Genomic DNA, 18786 nt, shown 5'->3' with positions numbered 1-18786 from the left:
ACAGATACAATGCAGTCACAATCCAAATTCCAACAGCATTTTTTTAAGGAGATGGAGAAACAAATCATCAAGTCATATGGAAGAAGAGGCCTTGGAGAAGTAAAGCATTACTGAAGAAAAAGAACAAAGTGGGAGGCCGCACACCACCTGATTTTAGAACCTATTACACCACCACAGTAGTCAAAACAGGCTGGTACTGGTACAACAACAGATACATAGACCAGTGGAACAGAATTGAGAATCCAGACAAAAATTCATACACCTATGAGCAGCTGATATTTGAAAAAGGCTCAAAGTCCATTAACTGGGGAAAAGACAGTCTCTTTAACAAATGGTGCTGGCAAAACTGGACATCCATCTGCAAAAAACTGAAACAAGACCCATACCTCACACCATGCACAAAAACTAGCTCAAAATGGATCAAAGACTTAAATATAAAATCGAAAATGATAAATATCATGGAAGAAAAAACAGGGACAATGCTAGGAACCCTAATACACAGCATAAACAGAATACAAACCGTAAGTAACAATGCACAAACACCAGAAAAGAAACTAGATAACTGGGAGCTCCTAAAAATCAAACACGTAGGCTCATTAGAAGACTTCACCAAAAGAGTAAAAAGACAACCTACAGACTGGGAAAAGTTTTTTGGCTATGACAAATCTGATCAGGGTCTAATCTCTAAAATCTACAAGATACTACAAAACCTCAACAACAAAAAGACAAATAACCCAATTAAAAAATGGGCAAAGGATATGAACAGGCACTTCACCAAAGAAGATATTCAGGTGGCTAACAGACACATGAGGAAATGCTCATGATCATTAGTCATTAGAGGAATGCAAATCAAAACTACAAGATACCATCTCACCTCAACAAGGCTAGCATTAATCCAAAACACACCAAACATGGGTCTTAAAAGCTTGTAAGCGGCCGTCTAAGATGCATCAATTGGTCCCAACCACCTGGAGTAAAGGAGAATGAAGAACACCAAAGACACAAGGAAAGAGGCAGAAAGGGCCACATAAACCAGAGACTTCATCAACCTGAGACCAGAAGAACCAGATGGTGCCCGGCTACCACCAATGACCACCCTGACAGGGAACACAACAGAGAGTCCCTGATGGAGAAGGAGAAAGGTGGGGTGTGGAACTAAAATTCTAGTAAGAAGACCAGACTGAATGGTCTGACTAAGACTGGAGGAACCACAGAAAGCATGGCCCCTGGATTCTCTATCAGCCCAGAATTCAAGCAATTTCTGAGGCCAACTCTTCAGACAGGGATGGGACTGGACTGTGGGACATAAAGTGATACTCGTGAGGAGTGTGCCTCTTGACTCAAGTAGATACAAGAGACTAAATGGGCAGCTTCTGTCCAGAGGTGAGATGGGAAGGCAGAGAGGATTAGGAACTGGTTGAATGGACACGGGGAATCAGGGGTGGAAGGGAGGAATGTGCCCTCACAGTATGGGGAGAGCAATTAGAGTCACATAACAATGTATGTATAAATTTTTGTATGGGAAAAAAAAAAGAATAATTTTAAGAGTCATGTTTAAAAAGGAAACCAAAGTATTAAGATTTCAATCAACTAGAGTAAAGGCATTTGTCCATGTTAAAAAAAAAAAAACACAAAACACCAAACAATAAATGTTGGAGAGGTTGTGGAGAGACTGGAACACTTATACACTGCTGGTGGGAATGTAAAATGGTACAACCACTTTGGAAAATGACTTGGTGCTTCCTTAAAAAGCTAGAAATAGAAGTACCATACAATCCAGCAATCCCACTCCTTGGAATATATCCTAGAGGAATAAGAGCCGTCACACTAATAGATACATGCACACCCATGTTCACTGCAGCACTGTTCACAATAGCAAAAAGATGGAAACAACCTAGGTGCCCATCAATGGATCAATGGATAAACAAATTATAATATATTCTCACAATGGAATACTACCAATGATAAAGAACAACAATGAATTCATGAAACGTGTCATAACATGGATTAATCTGGAAGGCTTTATGCTGAATGAATTTAGTCAGTCACAAAAGGACAAATATTGTATGACACCACTATTATAAGAACTCAAGAAAAGGTTTAAACACAGAAGAAAACATTCTTTAATGGTTACGAGGGTGGGGAGGGAGGGAGAGGGGTATTCACTAACTAGATAGTAGACAAGAACTATCTTAGGTGAAGGAAAAGACAACATACACTACAGGGAAGCCAGCACAACTGGACTAAACTAAAAGCTAAGAAGTTTCCTGAATACAATCAAACACTTCGAGGGACAGAGTAGCAGGGGTGGGGGTCTGGGGACCATGCTTTCAGGGGACATCTAGGTCAATTGGCATAACAAAGTTTATTAAGAAAATGTTCTGCATCCCACTTTGGTGAGTGGCGTCTGGCATCTTAAAAGCTAATAAGTGACCATCTAAGATGCATCAATTGGTCCCAACCTACCTGGAGCAAAGGAGAATTAAGAACACCAAAGTCACAAGGAAAATATTAGCCCAAGAGACAGAAAGGGCCACACAAACCAGAGACTCCATCAGCCTGAGATCAGAAGAACTAGTTGGTGCCCGGCTACCACCAATGACCACCCTGACAGGGAACATAACAGAGAGTCCCTGATGGAGCAGGAGAAAAGTGGGGTGAAGAACTCAAATTCTAGTCAAAAGACCAGACTTAATGGTTTGACTGAGACTGGAGGGACCCTGGAAGACATGGCCCCTGGACTCTATGTTAGCCCAAAACTAAAACCATTCCCGAAGCCCACTCTTCAGACAAAGATTAGACTGGACTATAAGACATAAAATGATACTTGTGAAGAGTATGCTTCTTAGCTCAAGTAGATACATGAGACTAAATGGGCAGCTCCTGTCCAGAGGTGGGATGAGAAGGCAGAAAGGGACAGGAGCTGGTTGAATGGACACAGACAACCCAAGGTGGAAAGGAGGAGTGTGCTGTCAGTATAGGGAGAGCAACTAGGGTCATATAACAATGTGTGTAATCATTTTTGTATGAGAAACTAACTTGATCTGTAAACTTTCACTTAAAGCACAATTAAAAAAAAAAGACTTATAGAGGCCTCACTATGGGTCTAATAGCAAATGAAGTTTCTAACGGGATAGAAACACAATAGTGATCTCTAACCTCGTGAGTCAAGGTGACATTAGATAATAGAATAGTCTTAGATTTTTTTACTAGCCCAAGAAGGTAGAGTTTGTGCTGTAGCAAATACTTCTTGTTTCATTTGGATAATATAGGAGAAGTAGAACAAGATATACATAGAATTAGACAGCAAGCTACTTGGTTAAGCACTATAATACCATTACAAACGCCAGATTTATTTGGTTTGTTACCATCAGGAATAAGTACATGGGCTAGATCGTTATTGCAAGAAATAGAAATATTCTTAGTCTGTATCCTGATAATATTAGGCATAATAAAACTTATCTTCTATTGTCTTACATACTTAAAAGGCAAAAGAAAGGCTCAGGCTAAAATGTTGTACATCAGTTCTACTCATTTCTGCAATGTGATTGATGAGAACATCAATCTTACTTAAATTCCTGGTAGAGAATCAGATGGTATCCGATGGAAAACAAGCACCATGAGTTTAAAGAGCCTGCCATGGCCGCCATCTAGGAGCCCAACTAAGTCCAGGTTTTGATCATCGATGTGTTATCTCCAATCTCCAATCAAAAGGAGGGAGTGACTTAGGAGTTAAAATTGGAGCCATTATTCCCCGTCCTTGAGTATAAAGAATGTGACCCAGCTGGAGCTGGACTCACGAGGACTCACAAGGACATATCAACTGGGCCCCAAGGTGTAAAAACAATAGCTAGGACCATCTTGGTAAACAGTTTTTAGGGAAACTTTCAAATAAACAAATCTTATAGAGAGCACAAAAGACCCACATATTTTCCACTCTTCTCTTTTTCTATTAGCATTTGGTGAAGAGTAAGATTTGTTGCACCAGTTAAGACCCTCCAGACTGTCATTACTGAAATTTGTACCAATGATTATTAAGAAAGACAATTCAAAATGTAGAATCGCGGCAATTTAGCAGTTTATAGCCAGTCTGTGAAAAGGTGAAGCTTTAGATGATTTTACCCACTGGCAATGTCAATATATACTGATTATTCTGTAACATTCCTCGGACTCAGGCAGACATAGCTCTGGCAGCATGCTTGTCTGTTTCCCTCTTGTGCCTCTTGGAAAATATGCTGAATAAAATCTTTTTGCTTAAAAAAAAAAAAAAATAAACAACTTATAGAGGCCCTAAAACTTTCATCTCTCTAAGAAGGCAGATACTTGTTCCTCAAATCCTCTCATGCTGTCTTCTAGTGGGATTGCCTTCATGCATTCATTTAACTCAGCTGAGAACTGAAGGATGCAGTGGTGTGAGCCAGGGGAAGACAGGCCGAGGAGATGGGGTTCGTCCAGGCAGAAGTGAGGAATGGAAGGAAGTCTTATGTGGATGAAGTTGAGTTTGGGAAGTGGGGCAAGCTGAGACAAGAGGGTAGGGGGCAAAGTCATGAAGTCTCTAGAGCAGCAGCTCTTTGGTCTTTCTGTTAGCCCTCTAATCTCAATGTATCTCCCTAGTTTTGAAGACAGAGTAATGAAGTGGAAACTCTGTTAGAACTGGGTTTTAGAGCTGATTCTGCCACTAAATAGCCAGTTTATCATGTGCAAAAATGAGGGAGTTGGACCAGAAGATCTACTTTTACTCATTCTAAAATTTCATCTTTTGTGGCTCATCTACTCAACCCCATAACAAGAACCGTTCACTCCTGTGGAGCTGGTCTGCCCTCTGTCCTACATACAACCTGGACTTGCCCACCTCAGGGTTTTTCCTAATTCAGTCATTCAACAAGTATTTGTTAAGTGCCTGTGATGTGGCCTGAAGCACCAAGGCTCCAAAGATAACACTACCCTTCCTTGGGGCCCAGACTAGGGAGGAAGACAGGCTTTTAAACAATAATGGATGCAAAGCAGTAACAGCCCTGCCAAAATACAGAACGAGTCTAGGGAGGTCAAATTAGGAAGGCTTCATGAGGAGGTAACAAACAACTGAGTCTTAAAGATCGAAAGGCGTTCACTAGACATGCTAGTGGAAGGAGTGTATTCCAGCCTGAGACACATGTGTAAAGGTGGGGAAGTGAGAAACAGTGTCCAATTAGGAGAACTTTAAGCTGTTCAGGGCTAGAACGCAGGATGCAGCAGAGGAGTTGAGGTTGAAAAGTTAACTAGGACCAGTTGTGAAGGGTTTTGTATGTCACTCTAAAACTTTAGGCTGTATTTTGTAGACCCTGGGGGACTACTGAAGAACTTTAAGCAGAGGAGTTGCCTTTTAGCTAGGTCACTGTCAATGCCAAGCAGGAGAATGGATTGGAATGGGGTAAGACTGAAGGCAGAGAAATCAGTCTGGAAGGTGTTAAAATTGTCAGGGAAAAAACAAAAATGATAAGGGCTCAAACTAAGGCAGTGGCAATAACTGGTGAGAGAGTAACGAAGCAGAATTAATCTGGGGTCTGACTGGATAAGGACGGAATCCAGGGTGACTTCTAGAATAAATATTTCATTTACTGAGTTGGAGGACACAGAAGAAAAAGCAGGCATATGAGTGAGAGTTACAAGTGTGGCCATGTTTCACTAGGGAACCCGAAGCACATGCAGGTGAAACTGTCCAGCAAAGAACTGGTCCGGAACTCAGCGGAAGGGTAGGGACTAGAACTAGAGATCTGAGTATTTCCTACACACAGGTGGTGCCTCTGCTCCATTTTCTCCTTCTTCTTGTTGTTGTTAGGTGCCGCTTAGTCAATTTTCCACACATAGCAACCCCATGTGACAGAATAGAACTGTCCCATAGGGTCTTCTAGGCTATAATCTTTATGCGAGCAGATTGCCAGGTCTTTCTCCAACGGAGCCACTGGGTGAGTTCAAACGGCCAGTTTTTCAGTTAGCAGCCAAGTGGTTTAACCATTGTGCCACAAGGACTCCTTTGTTCCTTCTTACCCCTCTTATACTACTGAAATCCCTCTTCTCCATCAATAGAAATACTTCCCATCCCTTAAGATCCAGGTTAAACTCTGTCCATTTATGAGGCCCTCCCTAACCAGCCTCTGTAAATGGCTCCCCCTACTGCCCTAACTCTTTAGTTCATTGAGCACTAATGTTCCCCGCCAATTTTTCATGTGTATATATGCTGTCTCACCCAACTCTAGCTTTGTATTCTTTATTTCTCCATAGCTCCCAGCATGCGGCTGCAGGCACACAATACTTTTTTTTTTTTTTTATTGTACTTCAGGTGAAGGCTTACAGAACAAATAGTTTCTCATGAAACACTAGTACACATACTGTTTTATGACATTGGTTAACAACCCCACAACATGTTAACCCTCTAACTTCTCAAACCTTTTTTTTTGGTTAAAATACACATAGCCAAAGATACACCATTTCAAAAATTTCTACATGCACAGTTCAGTGACATTGACTACGCTCTTCCAGTTGTGCTGCTATTCTCACTTTACATGAAGGCTTACAGAACAAAACAGTTTCTCATTTAACAGTTAGTACACATGTTGCCCTATGACAATGGTTAACAATTTCACAACCCATCAACAATATCCTTACTCAACCTTGGGTTCCCTATCACCAGCTTCCTAGTCCCCTTCTGCCTTCTGGCCCTTGTCACTGGACTACTGTACTTCATTAGTCCCATTTGGTTTTACGGGGCTGTCCACTCCCAAGCTGAACGGTGAACCTCGGAGATAACTTCACCGAGCTAAAAGGGTGTCTGGGGGCCATACTCTCAGAGTTTCTCCAGTCTCCTTTAGACCAGTAAATCTGGTCTTTTTTTTGTGAGTTAGAATTATGTCCTACATCCTTCTCCAGCTCTGTCCAGAACACTCTGTTGTGATCCTGGTCAGAGCAGTCAGTTGTGGTAGCCGGGCACCATCTAGCTGTACTGGACTCAGTCGGGAGGCACACAATACTTTTAATAACTATCAGTTGATTCAGTAGTTTATTCTAATTCCAACATGACTATGTCCAAGCAAGTGGGAAGAGTCAAATGCAAGGAATCCAGGATTAGACTTATTCTAGGGCCCTTGTACTTTGTTCAAAGGCTTTGGCCCTCTCCTGAGCTTACCAGTGGGCTGGAATCCTACGCTGTACTGCGGCAAGTCTATGGTGGGTACAGGGGGTAACGGGGCCTCCTAGCAGCTTAACTCTGCTTTCTGTCTCTCTGTAGGAAGGTATGTCTTCTCTCCTTGCTGCTTGTTGGCCTCTGGAGCTGTGCAACCTGCCACTGGAACCTCGTGGAGGACATCTGCACCGCCAAACCCCGGGACATTCCTGTGAATCCCATGTGCATTTACCGCTCACCAGAGAAGAAGGCAATTGAAGAAGAGGGCCCAGAGCAGAAGATCCCCGAGGCCACCAACCGGAGGGTCTGGGAACTGTCCAAGGCCAACACTCGCTTTGCCACCGCCTTCTATCAGCACCTGGCCGACTCCAAGAATGACAATGACAACATTTTCCTGTCGCCCCTGAGTATCTCCACAGCTTTTGCTATGACTAAGCTGGGTGCCTGTGACAACACCCTCAAGCAGCTGATGGAGGTACAATTCAAAGCCCTTCTCCCCGGCCCACTTGCTGGGACCACCTTTCAGGCTTCTCTATGTCCAATGGCTCCTAACCCAACACGAAAGCTCACTGGGGAGCTCATTATGGGTTGTGATTCTCTTTGAAAACTTTTTTTTTTTTTTAATTAGGTAAGGAATTACTGCCTGGATGTTTCCTTTGTAAATCTGAGTTTCTTCTTTTGGGCTACCTTAAAGTGAAGGAAGGCTTGTGTCTCTTCCTACTTCTCTTCTTACTCATTCTTCCATTTGGATGTTTATTCATTCATTTGGTCATTTATATGTTCATTCATTCAACACCTCTCCTGTGTCAGGCATTGTGCTGGGTAGTGGTGATTTCCAGTTCCTGCCCTGGGGGAGCTTACCACCTAGTGAGCTCAGACATATTGCCTCTTGGGCATGAGAATTTTAGGGCCATATATTGAGATCCAGGGTCCAAGGAGGCCAAGAGAAGCCTCGATGAAGTAAGAGCCTCTTCTGGCTCTGTGCAGTACTGATCATTTCAGGGCAGTGACTTAGTTTCTCCCTTTTTGTGATGGGGAAATGGAGCAAGATAAGCAGAAAAGTCATGGATTAACTAGCCACTGATACACTATAATAAGTCATAGAAATACTAGATCATTATCTGCCTTTGGCTGGGGTGCCTGGCTGACCTTGTTTAGGTTGGATCACACTCTGGAAGCAAAGATAATCAAAGAGAATCAACAAAGAGGCACAATGAGCTCCCTATACCTCAGCGTGGTAAAGAGTATTTACTTGAATCCCAGACACTAGAGTCTGTGGATCTTAGGAGGGTTTGCCTCTACTCTAGTGGCCAGATTTCCACTGAACCTCATTGCCTCTTTTGCTCTGCAAAAGAAACTTTAGCTTTAGAGACAACTCTTAAGAAAAATAATATTGCCCTCTTTGGACTTTTCAGTAAACCACATATATATTGGTATTGGTCTCAAAGTTCTTCCACATCCTCCATGTCTCTGTCCCCAAGAGAGATCATAAATGTGACCCTTCCTACAAGAAGAGCAGAAGCAGAACACTGTTTCCAAAACAAGCACTTCCTGTAGGTACTCCTCTCCTTTGAAAGAGATGAACGAGATGCTATGTGTTGGAAAAGTATAGTAAGAGTGGGATGGAAAAGAGAAATTCAGCACCAAGCTTTTGGGAAAAGACATCATCCCAAAGGAAGCACAAACTAGAGCAAAATTGAGAAAATCAAAAGCAGGGAACAAATAAGGCCAAAACACCTCTTCTGCCTGAGGACAGAGTGTGGAAAGGAGGGGAAAGAGTAGCCTCACTCACTTTGCCTTGGTGCTGGTGATGGCGACGGGTTGGGGTATGACAGTTTCATGTGGCTGTGACCAGTATAGATGACCTTTAAGTGTTTTTTAACCCTGAAACTCTTTGATTCTGGGCCTCTTTAATCCTTTACTGATGGAATAACTGTTTTTCTTTCTCATCTCTACCACCAGCATCCAAGAGCCCCCCACAGGAGCCAGCCCCAGTAGATGGCCTGGAAGTGTCTGTTTCTAGAAGGGGCATTGTCCTTGCATCATCTCTCTGCCCAGAACCACCAACAGCACTTTTCCCATTCCAGCAAGAAAACATCTGGCTGTTGGTCTAGAGCCCTTTAGGGACTTTAGTTCATATCCCAGTCTTTCTCCCTTTCTCCTTCCTTTCTTTTATCCATTTAAGAAACATAAGCCGAGCATTTATGCTGTGCCATGCACTGTGCTTGGAGGAGCTCACAACTAAGGTGGCTACGGGTCAGGTAGTGACTGGCATTGTATTTGCCACCCATGTTAGCCACGCTGCCCCCCATACCCACTACCATTTTTGTTTGGCTTCTATAGGTGTTTAAGTTTGATACCATCTCTGAGAAAACATCCGATCAGGTCCACTTCTTCTTTGCCAAATTGAACTGCCGACTCTATCGAAAAGCCAATAAATCCTCTGAGTTGGTATCTGCCAACCGCCTTTTTGGAGACAAATCCCTCACCTTCAATGAAACCTACCAGGACATCAGTGAAGTGGTATATGGAGCCAAGCTCCAGCCTCTGGACTTCAAGGTGAGTTGTAGATCTCCTGATCTCAGAGCTCTTCTTCCCCACTCAGAGATTGAGAAGGTGGAGAAGCAGGGTCCAAATGAACATCGCTGTGCTGTCTGATGGCTGGTGGGGGAGGAAACTATAAGTCAGAGCCCCTGAAATACTTATTCTTGTTTGAAACCTGAGAAATCAATAGTCTCTATGGCTTAGCGAAAATGAGGAAAACCCTCAATTAGATGGATCGACACAATAGTCTCAACAATAGGCTCAAACATATCAAAGATCATTGAGATGGAGCAAGAGTGGACAACGTTTTGTTCTATTATACATGAGATGGCTGTGAGTCGAAGCCAACTCAGTGGCAACTAACAACATGGCTTACATTGCAATACAAAAACCAAACCTGTTACCACAAAAACCAAATCTGTTGCCATCGAGTCGATTCCGACTCATAGCAACCCTATAGGACAAGAGTAGAACTGTCCCCATAGGGTTTCCAAGGAGTGGCTGGTGGATTTGAACTACTGACCTTTTGGTTAGTAGTTGTAGCTCTTAACCACTACACCACCAGGGCTCCTAGATTGCAATGGCTGCTCTGAAAAAGTTAAATAATACATTCTTCATTTCATCCACCAAATTCAAATATATACTAAAGGGCATTCTGGAAATGCCAGTTCTATAAATATTTAATTTAATTTAAAAAGCTACCATGGTTAAATAAAATTGCATTTTATATTCTCCCTTTGGAGATTCATAAAGTACATGAGCCTGTTGTTCTGAGAAGTCCTGCAATAAAGAAACCTGTTGACTTTATTCAAACAGCATTTCCCAAGCTTATTTGACCACATGGGTCTCCACCCCCATCACTTATTAGCTTCCCATGGAACATGTTTTGGAAACTCTACTCCAGTGAGTTGAGGTTTTCCAAAGTCAGAGAAGATAATATTTTGTCTTTTCTCAGACTATTTTCTCCTTTCTTCTATTCTGTTCCTTTATTTATCCCTACTTCTCTTTTTTCTCCTTTCCTTCTCTTTCTTCTGTTAATACTTATTAACTTATTAATATGGAATACTTATTAATCTGGAAGATTCATGGCACTATACTAGTTATGTGAGGTTTTCTCAGTTTGGGTTGAAAAAGTGAAGGCTTCTTAACCCAGTGCTTGGAAAGGGCAGAGGGCTGATAAGCAAAATAAAATGCTGCATGGGTAAATGGAGAAGCTGATTGAATAGCACAGGTGGGTAGGTTTGTTTCCTGTTCTCCTCAGGAAAATGCAGAGCAATCCAGAGTGACCATCAACAACTGGGTGGCCAACAAGACCGAAGGGCGTATCACTGATGTCATTCCCGAAAAAGCCATCAATGAGCTCACTGTCCTGGTGCTGGTTAACACCATTTACTTCAAGGTACTCAAAACAGCCTGGAGACACCCTGGGGATTTCCTCTTGCTTCCCAGCCCACCTTCTTTCACACCACTGGGTGTATGTACGTAGATCCTTACTGAGAAATGGTTTACACATGGTCTCGGCAGGCAATGGAAGTCTGCTTAGAGTCCAGAACGTTTAGGGTCATGGCTGCTGGGCTGAGCCCAAGGGCCTAGTAGTGTGCAGAGTGTAAACACTCACAAACCCAGCACACCCTGCTGCAACGTGTGCATGGTGATAAACTCATACATATGTGACAATTTCTACTGTCTGGTTAACTCTACTTTGACATTTGGAAAATGACAGAGTCTATTGTCATTCCTGAGATTTTCTCCATCATCTGGAGCAGGTTCTACAACTCAAAGGTCCCCTTGCCTGAAGCTTCTGAACCTCCAGGAACGAGGCTCACTTCCAACTTAGCAACTTGTTATTTGACCATGCAGATGCCCTAGTCTTCCTCAGAGAGTCGAGTTCTAAAGGCTGTTTCAACTTGATACATCTGGCAAGGAGGATAAGGACAGGGTGGTGGGAATAAACAAATCATTGACACTCACGAGGGCTCCAGTTTCAGGCAGATGGGAAGTGTGGCCCATGTGCCCATCCTGGGACATGCCCTATCTTCTTCCCTCCTACGGGCCCCAGGGGTTTAGTCAGTCACTGCTGTCATGAAACACACTGTCTCTTGACAGGAATAGAGTAGGCTGCATTTCCACAATTTCTGTTGCCCTTACAGTTTACAGAACACTGTGGCATTGACTAGTCCTCTTGATCCTCACAACTTCACAAGTGAGATTGTGGGCCCCTCAGACTGATTACCTAGTTTGAATTCTGACTTCCATTTTTGACTGTGTGAACTTGGGATAAGTTACCTGAGCCTTTTCTATGCCCCATTTTCTGCCTCTATAAAATAATGATAATGATAGAACTACCTTGGAGGGTTGCTGAGAGGACAGAATAAGTTATTCCAAGTAAATTGCTTAAAGCTGTGCCTGGCACATGGTAAGCACTCTATAAATACTAGCCATCACCAGCTCCTAGTTTTACACATGAAGAACCAACACTCAAAAGAGTTAAATGACTTGTCCCAGAATCAAAGAGCTAGAAAGTAATAAGAAATGATAATTACAATTCAGAAATTTCAAAAGCATATCTTATATCTCAGGGTCCCTCCCACCCTGAACAGTAAGTCAGCCAGGACTCACCCTCTGCCTGATAAGGCTTCCAGACAGCCCACTGGGACTGTCATCTGTGTCTGGACTTTGTCTGGGGCACTTTGGAGGTTTGCCCTTGGGGAAGAGGCTGAAAGGAGACAGAAAGCAAAAGGCAATTAGATTTAAACTTGAGAAGAGACTTGCAAAAAAACTTGTAGGTTGTTCTTATTGTTAGTTTTTATTTTTCTGATTATAAAAGCAAACAGTTACTATTGAAAATCTGAGAAATACATAAAAGTACACATAAAATGAAAAAACACTTATAATTCCATCACTCGGACACAGTCGTTGTTAATCTTTTTGTGTATATCCTTTCAGTCTTTATTCATCTATATATACATACATGTATATATGTAATAATATAACATGAATATTTCCATGTCCATGAATATTCTCCTGTGTATGTTTTTGTTCTTCTTGCTTTGTATTTCCCACCTGGCCTCTTCTTCCAGGGCCTGTGGAAGTCAAAGTTCAGCCCTGAGAACACAAGGAAGGAACTCTTTTACAAGGATGATGGGGAGTCATGTCCAGTATCTATGATGTACCAGGAGGGCAAGTTCCGGTATCGGCGCGTGGCAGAAGGCACCCAGGTGCTTGAGTTGCCCTTCAAGGGTGATGACATCACCATGGTGCTCATCCTGCCCAAGCCTGAGAAGAGACTGGCCAAGGTAGAGCAGCAACTCTCCCCGGAGGTACAGCAGGAGTGGCTGGATGAGCTGGAGGAGACGATGCTTGTGGTCCACATGCCCCGCTTCCGCATCGAGGACAGCTTCAGTGTGAAGGAACAGTTGCAAGACATGGGCCTTGTGGACCTGTTCAGCCCTGAAAAGGCCAGGCTCCCAGGTTAGTGTAAGAAAGACTTTCCTGCTCTTTCTGCCCCCAAGGTGGTCTGACCAAAGGTGGAAGAGTTGGAGGAAAAAAGAGTAGAAAAGAGCAACGAGTCAGGACACCTGAATTCTAACCCCAGTTCTACCGCTACCTTGTGGGAATCCCTTCCCTCAAGGCCTCAGTTTCTGCCTCTGTCAAAGGGGGAGGTTGCTCTAGCATCTCTATAGGCTTAGCTGGCACTAACACTCTGTGAGTCTATAACTGATAGAGGAGATGGGACTAGGTGGAGAGGAATTTGAGATGGCATTAGAATGCAGAGAGACAGATATGATTAAGAGCTGGGTCCCTCAAAACAGGCAGAGCTGACATTTAATAAGCCCTTCACCTGACATTTCAAAAGGCCCATATGTGCCACTAAGGCCATTTAGACAAAAACAGCTAACCTTTTCCAAGATGTGATACTTCAGTAATGGTATTTAGTTGGTTTGGTTCCTCCAACCCCTAATTCCTTAAAAATATGCATTAAAATAGATTTTTAAAAATTTTATAATGTTAAGTAATTGAATTTTCCTTTACTGCACTGCTTTAGGAGCACTAGTGGCACAGTGGCTAAGAGCTTGGCTGCTAAGCAAAAGGTCAGCAGTTCTAATCCACCAGCTGCTCCTTGGAAACCCTACAGGGCAGTTCTACTCTGTACTATAGGGTCGCTATGAGTCGGAATTGACTCACCGGCAACAGGCTTGAGCAGTGTTTTAAACTAGGTCCAAAAACCAATCTCTCTCTTTAAAATGTTACCAAATGTTAAGAGTAGGAAGATAATCCTATTATATGGGGCTTTTCTTTAGGTATCAAATCCCCCCACAAAAGCTGAAGCATGAGAGTAAATTCACAGAAGTCAGGCTAAACGTCAGCCCAAAGTACTTTATTATTTTTAGCATGTGTTCATATTTTGAGAGTTATTAGGTGAGGGTCCAGGATTTCTTCCTATTTCTCACAAAAGCCCAAAAGGACCTCTTAATTCAAACTGAATTCCTTTCTGTGGGCTGAAGCCAACTTTCTCCCATTTCACTGTGGCTTCTCTGGTCTTCCTTCCAGGTATTGTTGCAGAAGGCCGGGAAGACCTCTACGTCTCAGATGCATTCCATAAGGCATTTCTTGAGGTAAGTAGCCCTTCCTTTGCTCTCTCTTCCTATGCTGTGTTTCTGCCACTTTATTATTCAATACATCAATATCTTGTGCAATTTGTAACTAGAGTTCTTGCTCCACTGACTTTTATGGTATAAAGATAGCAGACACATGAACAGCAGTTGCATCTGTGGTGAAAGGCATATTTCCACATCCTTCAATCCCCAAACCTGTAGCCCCCCTCTTCCCTGTGACCTGATGTAGTGCAGCCTCTCCTGAATCCTCTGTAGTATGATTGTTCTACCCTCCCTCCTCCCACGTCTCCTACAGCAAGTCAAGCACATAGAATAGGAAGAGAACTGGTTGGGCCTGGATTCCTGGGGAACATTGATATTTTGGAGAGGGTGACACAGAGAAAAAGGAGCTAGTAAGGGCCACTGAGAAGGAATTCAGAGGAGGAAGAGAACCAGAAGACTATGGGGTCATGAAAATTCAGAAACGAGTTTTAAGAAAATGAGAAACATCTACTAAGAAGATTGAAGTGTCCATAGGTTACCCTCCTTGAGGAATTTGGACAGAATAGTGGTGCACATGCCTGATTGTTCTGATTGAAGAGTGACTGGAAGGTAAGGATGGGGAGGTGGTGAGTGGATCATTGTCCCAAAGTGTGTTCCAGAGAACTACTGCACTAGACTATACTGCAGAAAACAAAAAGTTAGGTGGTCAAATACACCTATATCCTCTTCTAGGGAGATTAACAATGGCAACGTACACTGGTGTGTTGAGGTCTGAGAAGCCCTACAGGGAAGAAAACTGCTGATTATTGCTAAACCTAGTGTTTCCCCCAACTGATGCGCACGGCATCCTTCATTGGAGTGATAGTTATGTATAGCCTGTGCAACTTGTGGTTCTCAAACAATTACAGAACTATGGACCGGCACCATTAGTCATCTGGGAAGCTTGACCCTTGAAGATTCTAGGGTGAGGTCTGAGAATCTGTACATTTACAAAGCTCCTCAGGGAATTCTGATGCACAGTTCGGTTTGGGAACTTCTGGAATAGACTATTCTTTGGGGGGAGCCAGGCTGTGAAGGAAAGAAGATGGGCCAATGTTAGAGGAGGTCATAGGATTGAGGAAATTGGAAAGAAAGGTGGTCAAAGGGAAAGGTTTCAGAGCACAGAGCTACTAAGTATACTAGTTTCGGGGTTCAAGCTCAGTAAGAGATGTGTAGTTAGGAGGAAAGTGGTGGTTTTAAGGGACAGGAAGAGGTCAGATTAATTGTAATGGGAGTGAAAAAATAAACACTATTTTGAAAATAGGAGGTTATAGTCTGAGAGAAGAATTCTGTAATTATAATTTCAAAGGTAGAATAGTTATGAGATAGCAAGTCCAAGGAGTAGCCATGGAACTGGTTTGCTTAAGTGGAGTGAAGGTAATGCTCATAGGGTTTGATGAAAGAAATGGAAGATTAGGGTGCTCAACGAGTCTCCTACTAAGATGCTGTAATTGTCTAAGTCAAATAATGGCAGAAGTTATGGTGGACAGGGAGGCTATGAGCTTGGTGCCAAAACCCTCAATATGGGTATATAACCTGTAGGACAATAGATGTCAGTGATGTGTAGCACAACAACAATCTCTAAGGTATTGAGGTTAGAATAAGGGATTTTACATGAATGCTGAATTAATCATTTTGGAAATAAAAATGACACTGCTGACACTCCCTTCCATGTGGAGATGGAAGAAAGAATATTCAAGAACACTGCAGGGAGGCTGAATCCTCAGGGTTTTAACTATCACTGAAAATGCTCTTCTAAGGACCCCAAATACATGTGGTCAAAGCCTTGAGGCCTTTGAGTTACTATTAGGAAGAAGCAGAGGTCTGGATTCATTTTAGCCAACCTATTCCCACTACACAATGACCCAAGGTTCCTCCACGGACCTTGGAACAAAGTTGTTTTCCTTGAAAACCTTGAGAACCCAACATATGAGATTCCAACTGATTGTACATCTCCTGGGAAGCCTTTACAAACCAGATCCTGGTTTGAATAAAAGGATCCTGGTCATATGAAAGTTCCAGTCTGCCCTAAAACGATTGTGAAATAGGTAGTATGGGTAGCGAGGTAAAAGGTAAGGAAGGATAAAAAAGAGGGGTACGGGTAGGTAGGGGGGAGAAAGAGAGAGCATGATCAACCAGCTCCACAAAACTCAGAGATCAGAAAGCTTCCACTTAGAGACATGGACAGAGTTTAGTGATATTCTACGTCCACAAGCAAAATTGTCTTAAGGTTTCTCTTTCTAGACCTGTGGTGATTCTGCGTATTAGCCAAGTTCAAACACCATTGTTCCAGTCTGTTACTCCAATAAATATTTATCTCATATAGCCAGAGGACCCGGCTCTCTTCACAGGCCCTAGATCCCCAGTAGCTGTTTGGGAGTAGTTGTATCTGGGAACTTGATGTTTGAAGAGTAAAACTATCTCAACTAAGGAGCTCTGATTTTGAGTTAAGTTCTCGTATAGCAGCTGGTACAAAACAATCCTCTTGTAACACCATGTACAATGGTGCCAGCCAGAAATGTGGCAACCTTGTGTACATCAAGATTCCTGGTTAAGGGGTTACCTGAATGGGACCTTTGTACTTATTATCTAGCACAAGGCTTTGACTAACACAAATGCCTTCATCAATTCATCGGTTGAAGAAAGGAGTAAAAGTAGGCTTCCGGCAGCAACCTGACCTGACCCAATTGTACTTTCTATTGGAAAACAAACAGCACTTTGAGGAATTGTTATGTCTGTGGATGATTTACCTGCTTATAATGAACTGCAGAGTAGCTAATGTAGCAATTTTGTTTCCTACGTGACTGGCAGGTAAACGAGGAAGGCAGTGAAGCAGCAGCAAGTACTGCCATCGTGATTGCTGGCCGTTCGCTGAACCCCAGTAGGGTGACCTTCAAGGCCAACAGGCCCTTCCTGGTTCTTATAAGGGAAGTTGCTTTAAACACTGTTATCTTCATGGGCAGAGTAGCCAACCCTTGTGTCAACTAAAGTGTTCTTATTCATTGCACTTCTTTCTATATTGGTTTGTGAATAGAAGTAAAAATAAATAAAACTACTCCCATCTCACAATCATGAATGGACACTGCTGCTTGAAACAAAATACGGGTAAAAGAGAATGAAGATACTATTGGGGCATTTGGTAAGATGATGCTTTCGATTGTTCTCTACCCAGTGAACACATCTGGGTCAAGAAAGTGAAGGCGGCAGATATGTCACTGCTTCACCTTGAAAGACAGCAGGCATCCTGAAAGGGCAGGGGGAGCTTGAATTTAGTATTCCCATCACACTAAAAGAATCCAAAAAACTCAAATTAATCTTTAGGTACAGAATAGACATTCAAATTTGATTATTAAACCATTTAATTCTCAAACCACTCACATGCATAATGCTCTTTTACACAGTGTTAAAATAAAGAGGAAAATGCATTCTTTATACAAACAGAATTTCAAGTATACATTAATAGACTTTTCAGATTACTAACCAAGTTGCTAAGATTTCATTCACATTATTCTTAAAGCTGTTCAACGAGAAAGCTTTTGCTAAACTGCTTTAAATATGTTTATATAAATCCATATCTTCACTCTCTTTGAATCTCCCTCCCCCAATCCCAGTTCTCTGCCCCTCTCCTGCCCTCCCCCCACCCCCGACACAACAGGGCTCCTGGGCTCTAGGAGACATGCAACCCCACCAAGAACTACTGGCTTGTCATCAGGGGAAGGACAGAATCTACAGGAGGAGAGATGGAGAACACTTGTCAAATTAAGGGCAAGAACAAATCTGACACTTAGAAATGACACAGATCAGGACCGTAACATACAGCCTTTGTGTTTTCACTTAACTTCTTAATAAGATCCCAACAGCCTCCCAAAAAACTCAGAAGTTTCTGACAATTTGGTAGCTGAGAAAATAACTCTTAACACTGGGTATTTTTCTCAGTGAAACTTCTAAAATCGGGGTAGGCATTTTGAAAACTTTTCATTTTGGTTCTTTTTCCCTCTGGCAGGGGGTGAGGGGAATTTAAAAACAGATGTCCGTATTCATATGTTCACATTAAGGAACTTGGTTAATTTTACATGGTATGGCAGAGTTCTCCCTCCTTAACTCTCCTCCTGAAGTAATCTCATTTCAGCGCCAGAAACAGCCACTGTGTCTTTTTTTTTTTTTTTTTAGCAATTAAAGTGCATTTTTTCAGAAAAAGGGGTGGGGGAAAGTGGTGGCTTACACTTAAGTGATAATGATTAAAAGGGGGGTGTGTGAGAGAAAATCCTATTCATATATATATGTATTTATAGTTAAGGTCATAATAAAACACATATTCTCTAAGGAAGATGCACAAACCCAGTTTAGCCCCTTCAGTGGTGCAAGAGTGCTATACTGGCTCACTGATGTTTCTGATACATCTTTGTTAATGGAGTAATTGCTTCAGATGAAAGATACAAACTTCAA

At 42.4% G+C, this 18786-nt stretch overlaps 1 protein-coding gene across 2 annotated transcripts in view; it reads left to right on the top strand.

Moving 5' to 3' along the window:
- SERPINC1 (serpin family C member 1) overlaps nt 1-18160 on the top strand; it is a 26850-nt gene extending 8690 nt beyond the window's left edge. The window contains exons 1-7 of one of the 2 annotated variants that reach the window (XM_004372830.2): nt 6484-6518; nt 7265-7634; nt 9503-9718; nt 10965-11102; nt 12784-13174; nt 14255-14319; nt 17152-18160. In XM_004372830.2, coding sequence (XP_004372887.1) covers nt 6484-6518; nt 7265-7634; nt 9503-9718; nt 10965-11102; nt 12784-13174; nt 14255-14319; nt 17152-17328 — 1392 coding nt within the window. In that variant the 3' untranslated portion in view covers nt 17329-18160. Of the gene's footprint in view, nt 1-6483; nt 6519-7264; nt 7635-9502; nt 9719-10964; nt 11103-12783; nt 13175-14254; nt 14320-17151 lie in introns of those variants that run through there. The other variant, XM_004372829.2, reaches the window with a different exon arrangement.
- The last annotated feature ends 626 nt before the right edge of the window (nt 18161-18786 follow it).

This window comes from Trichechus manatus, unplaced genomic scaffold, assembly GCF_000243295.1.
Source record: "Trichechus manatus latirostris isolate Lorelei unplaced genomic scaffold, TriManLat1.0 scaffold00021, whole genome shotgun sequence".
Taxonomy (NCBI): Eukaryota; Metazoa; Chordata; class Mammalia; order Sirenia; family Trichechidae; genus Trichechus; species Trichechus manatus.
This window is presented reverse-complemented; position numbering and strand designations above follow the sequence as displayed.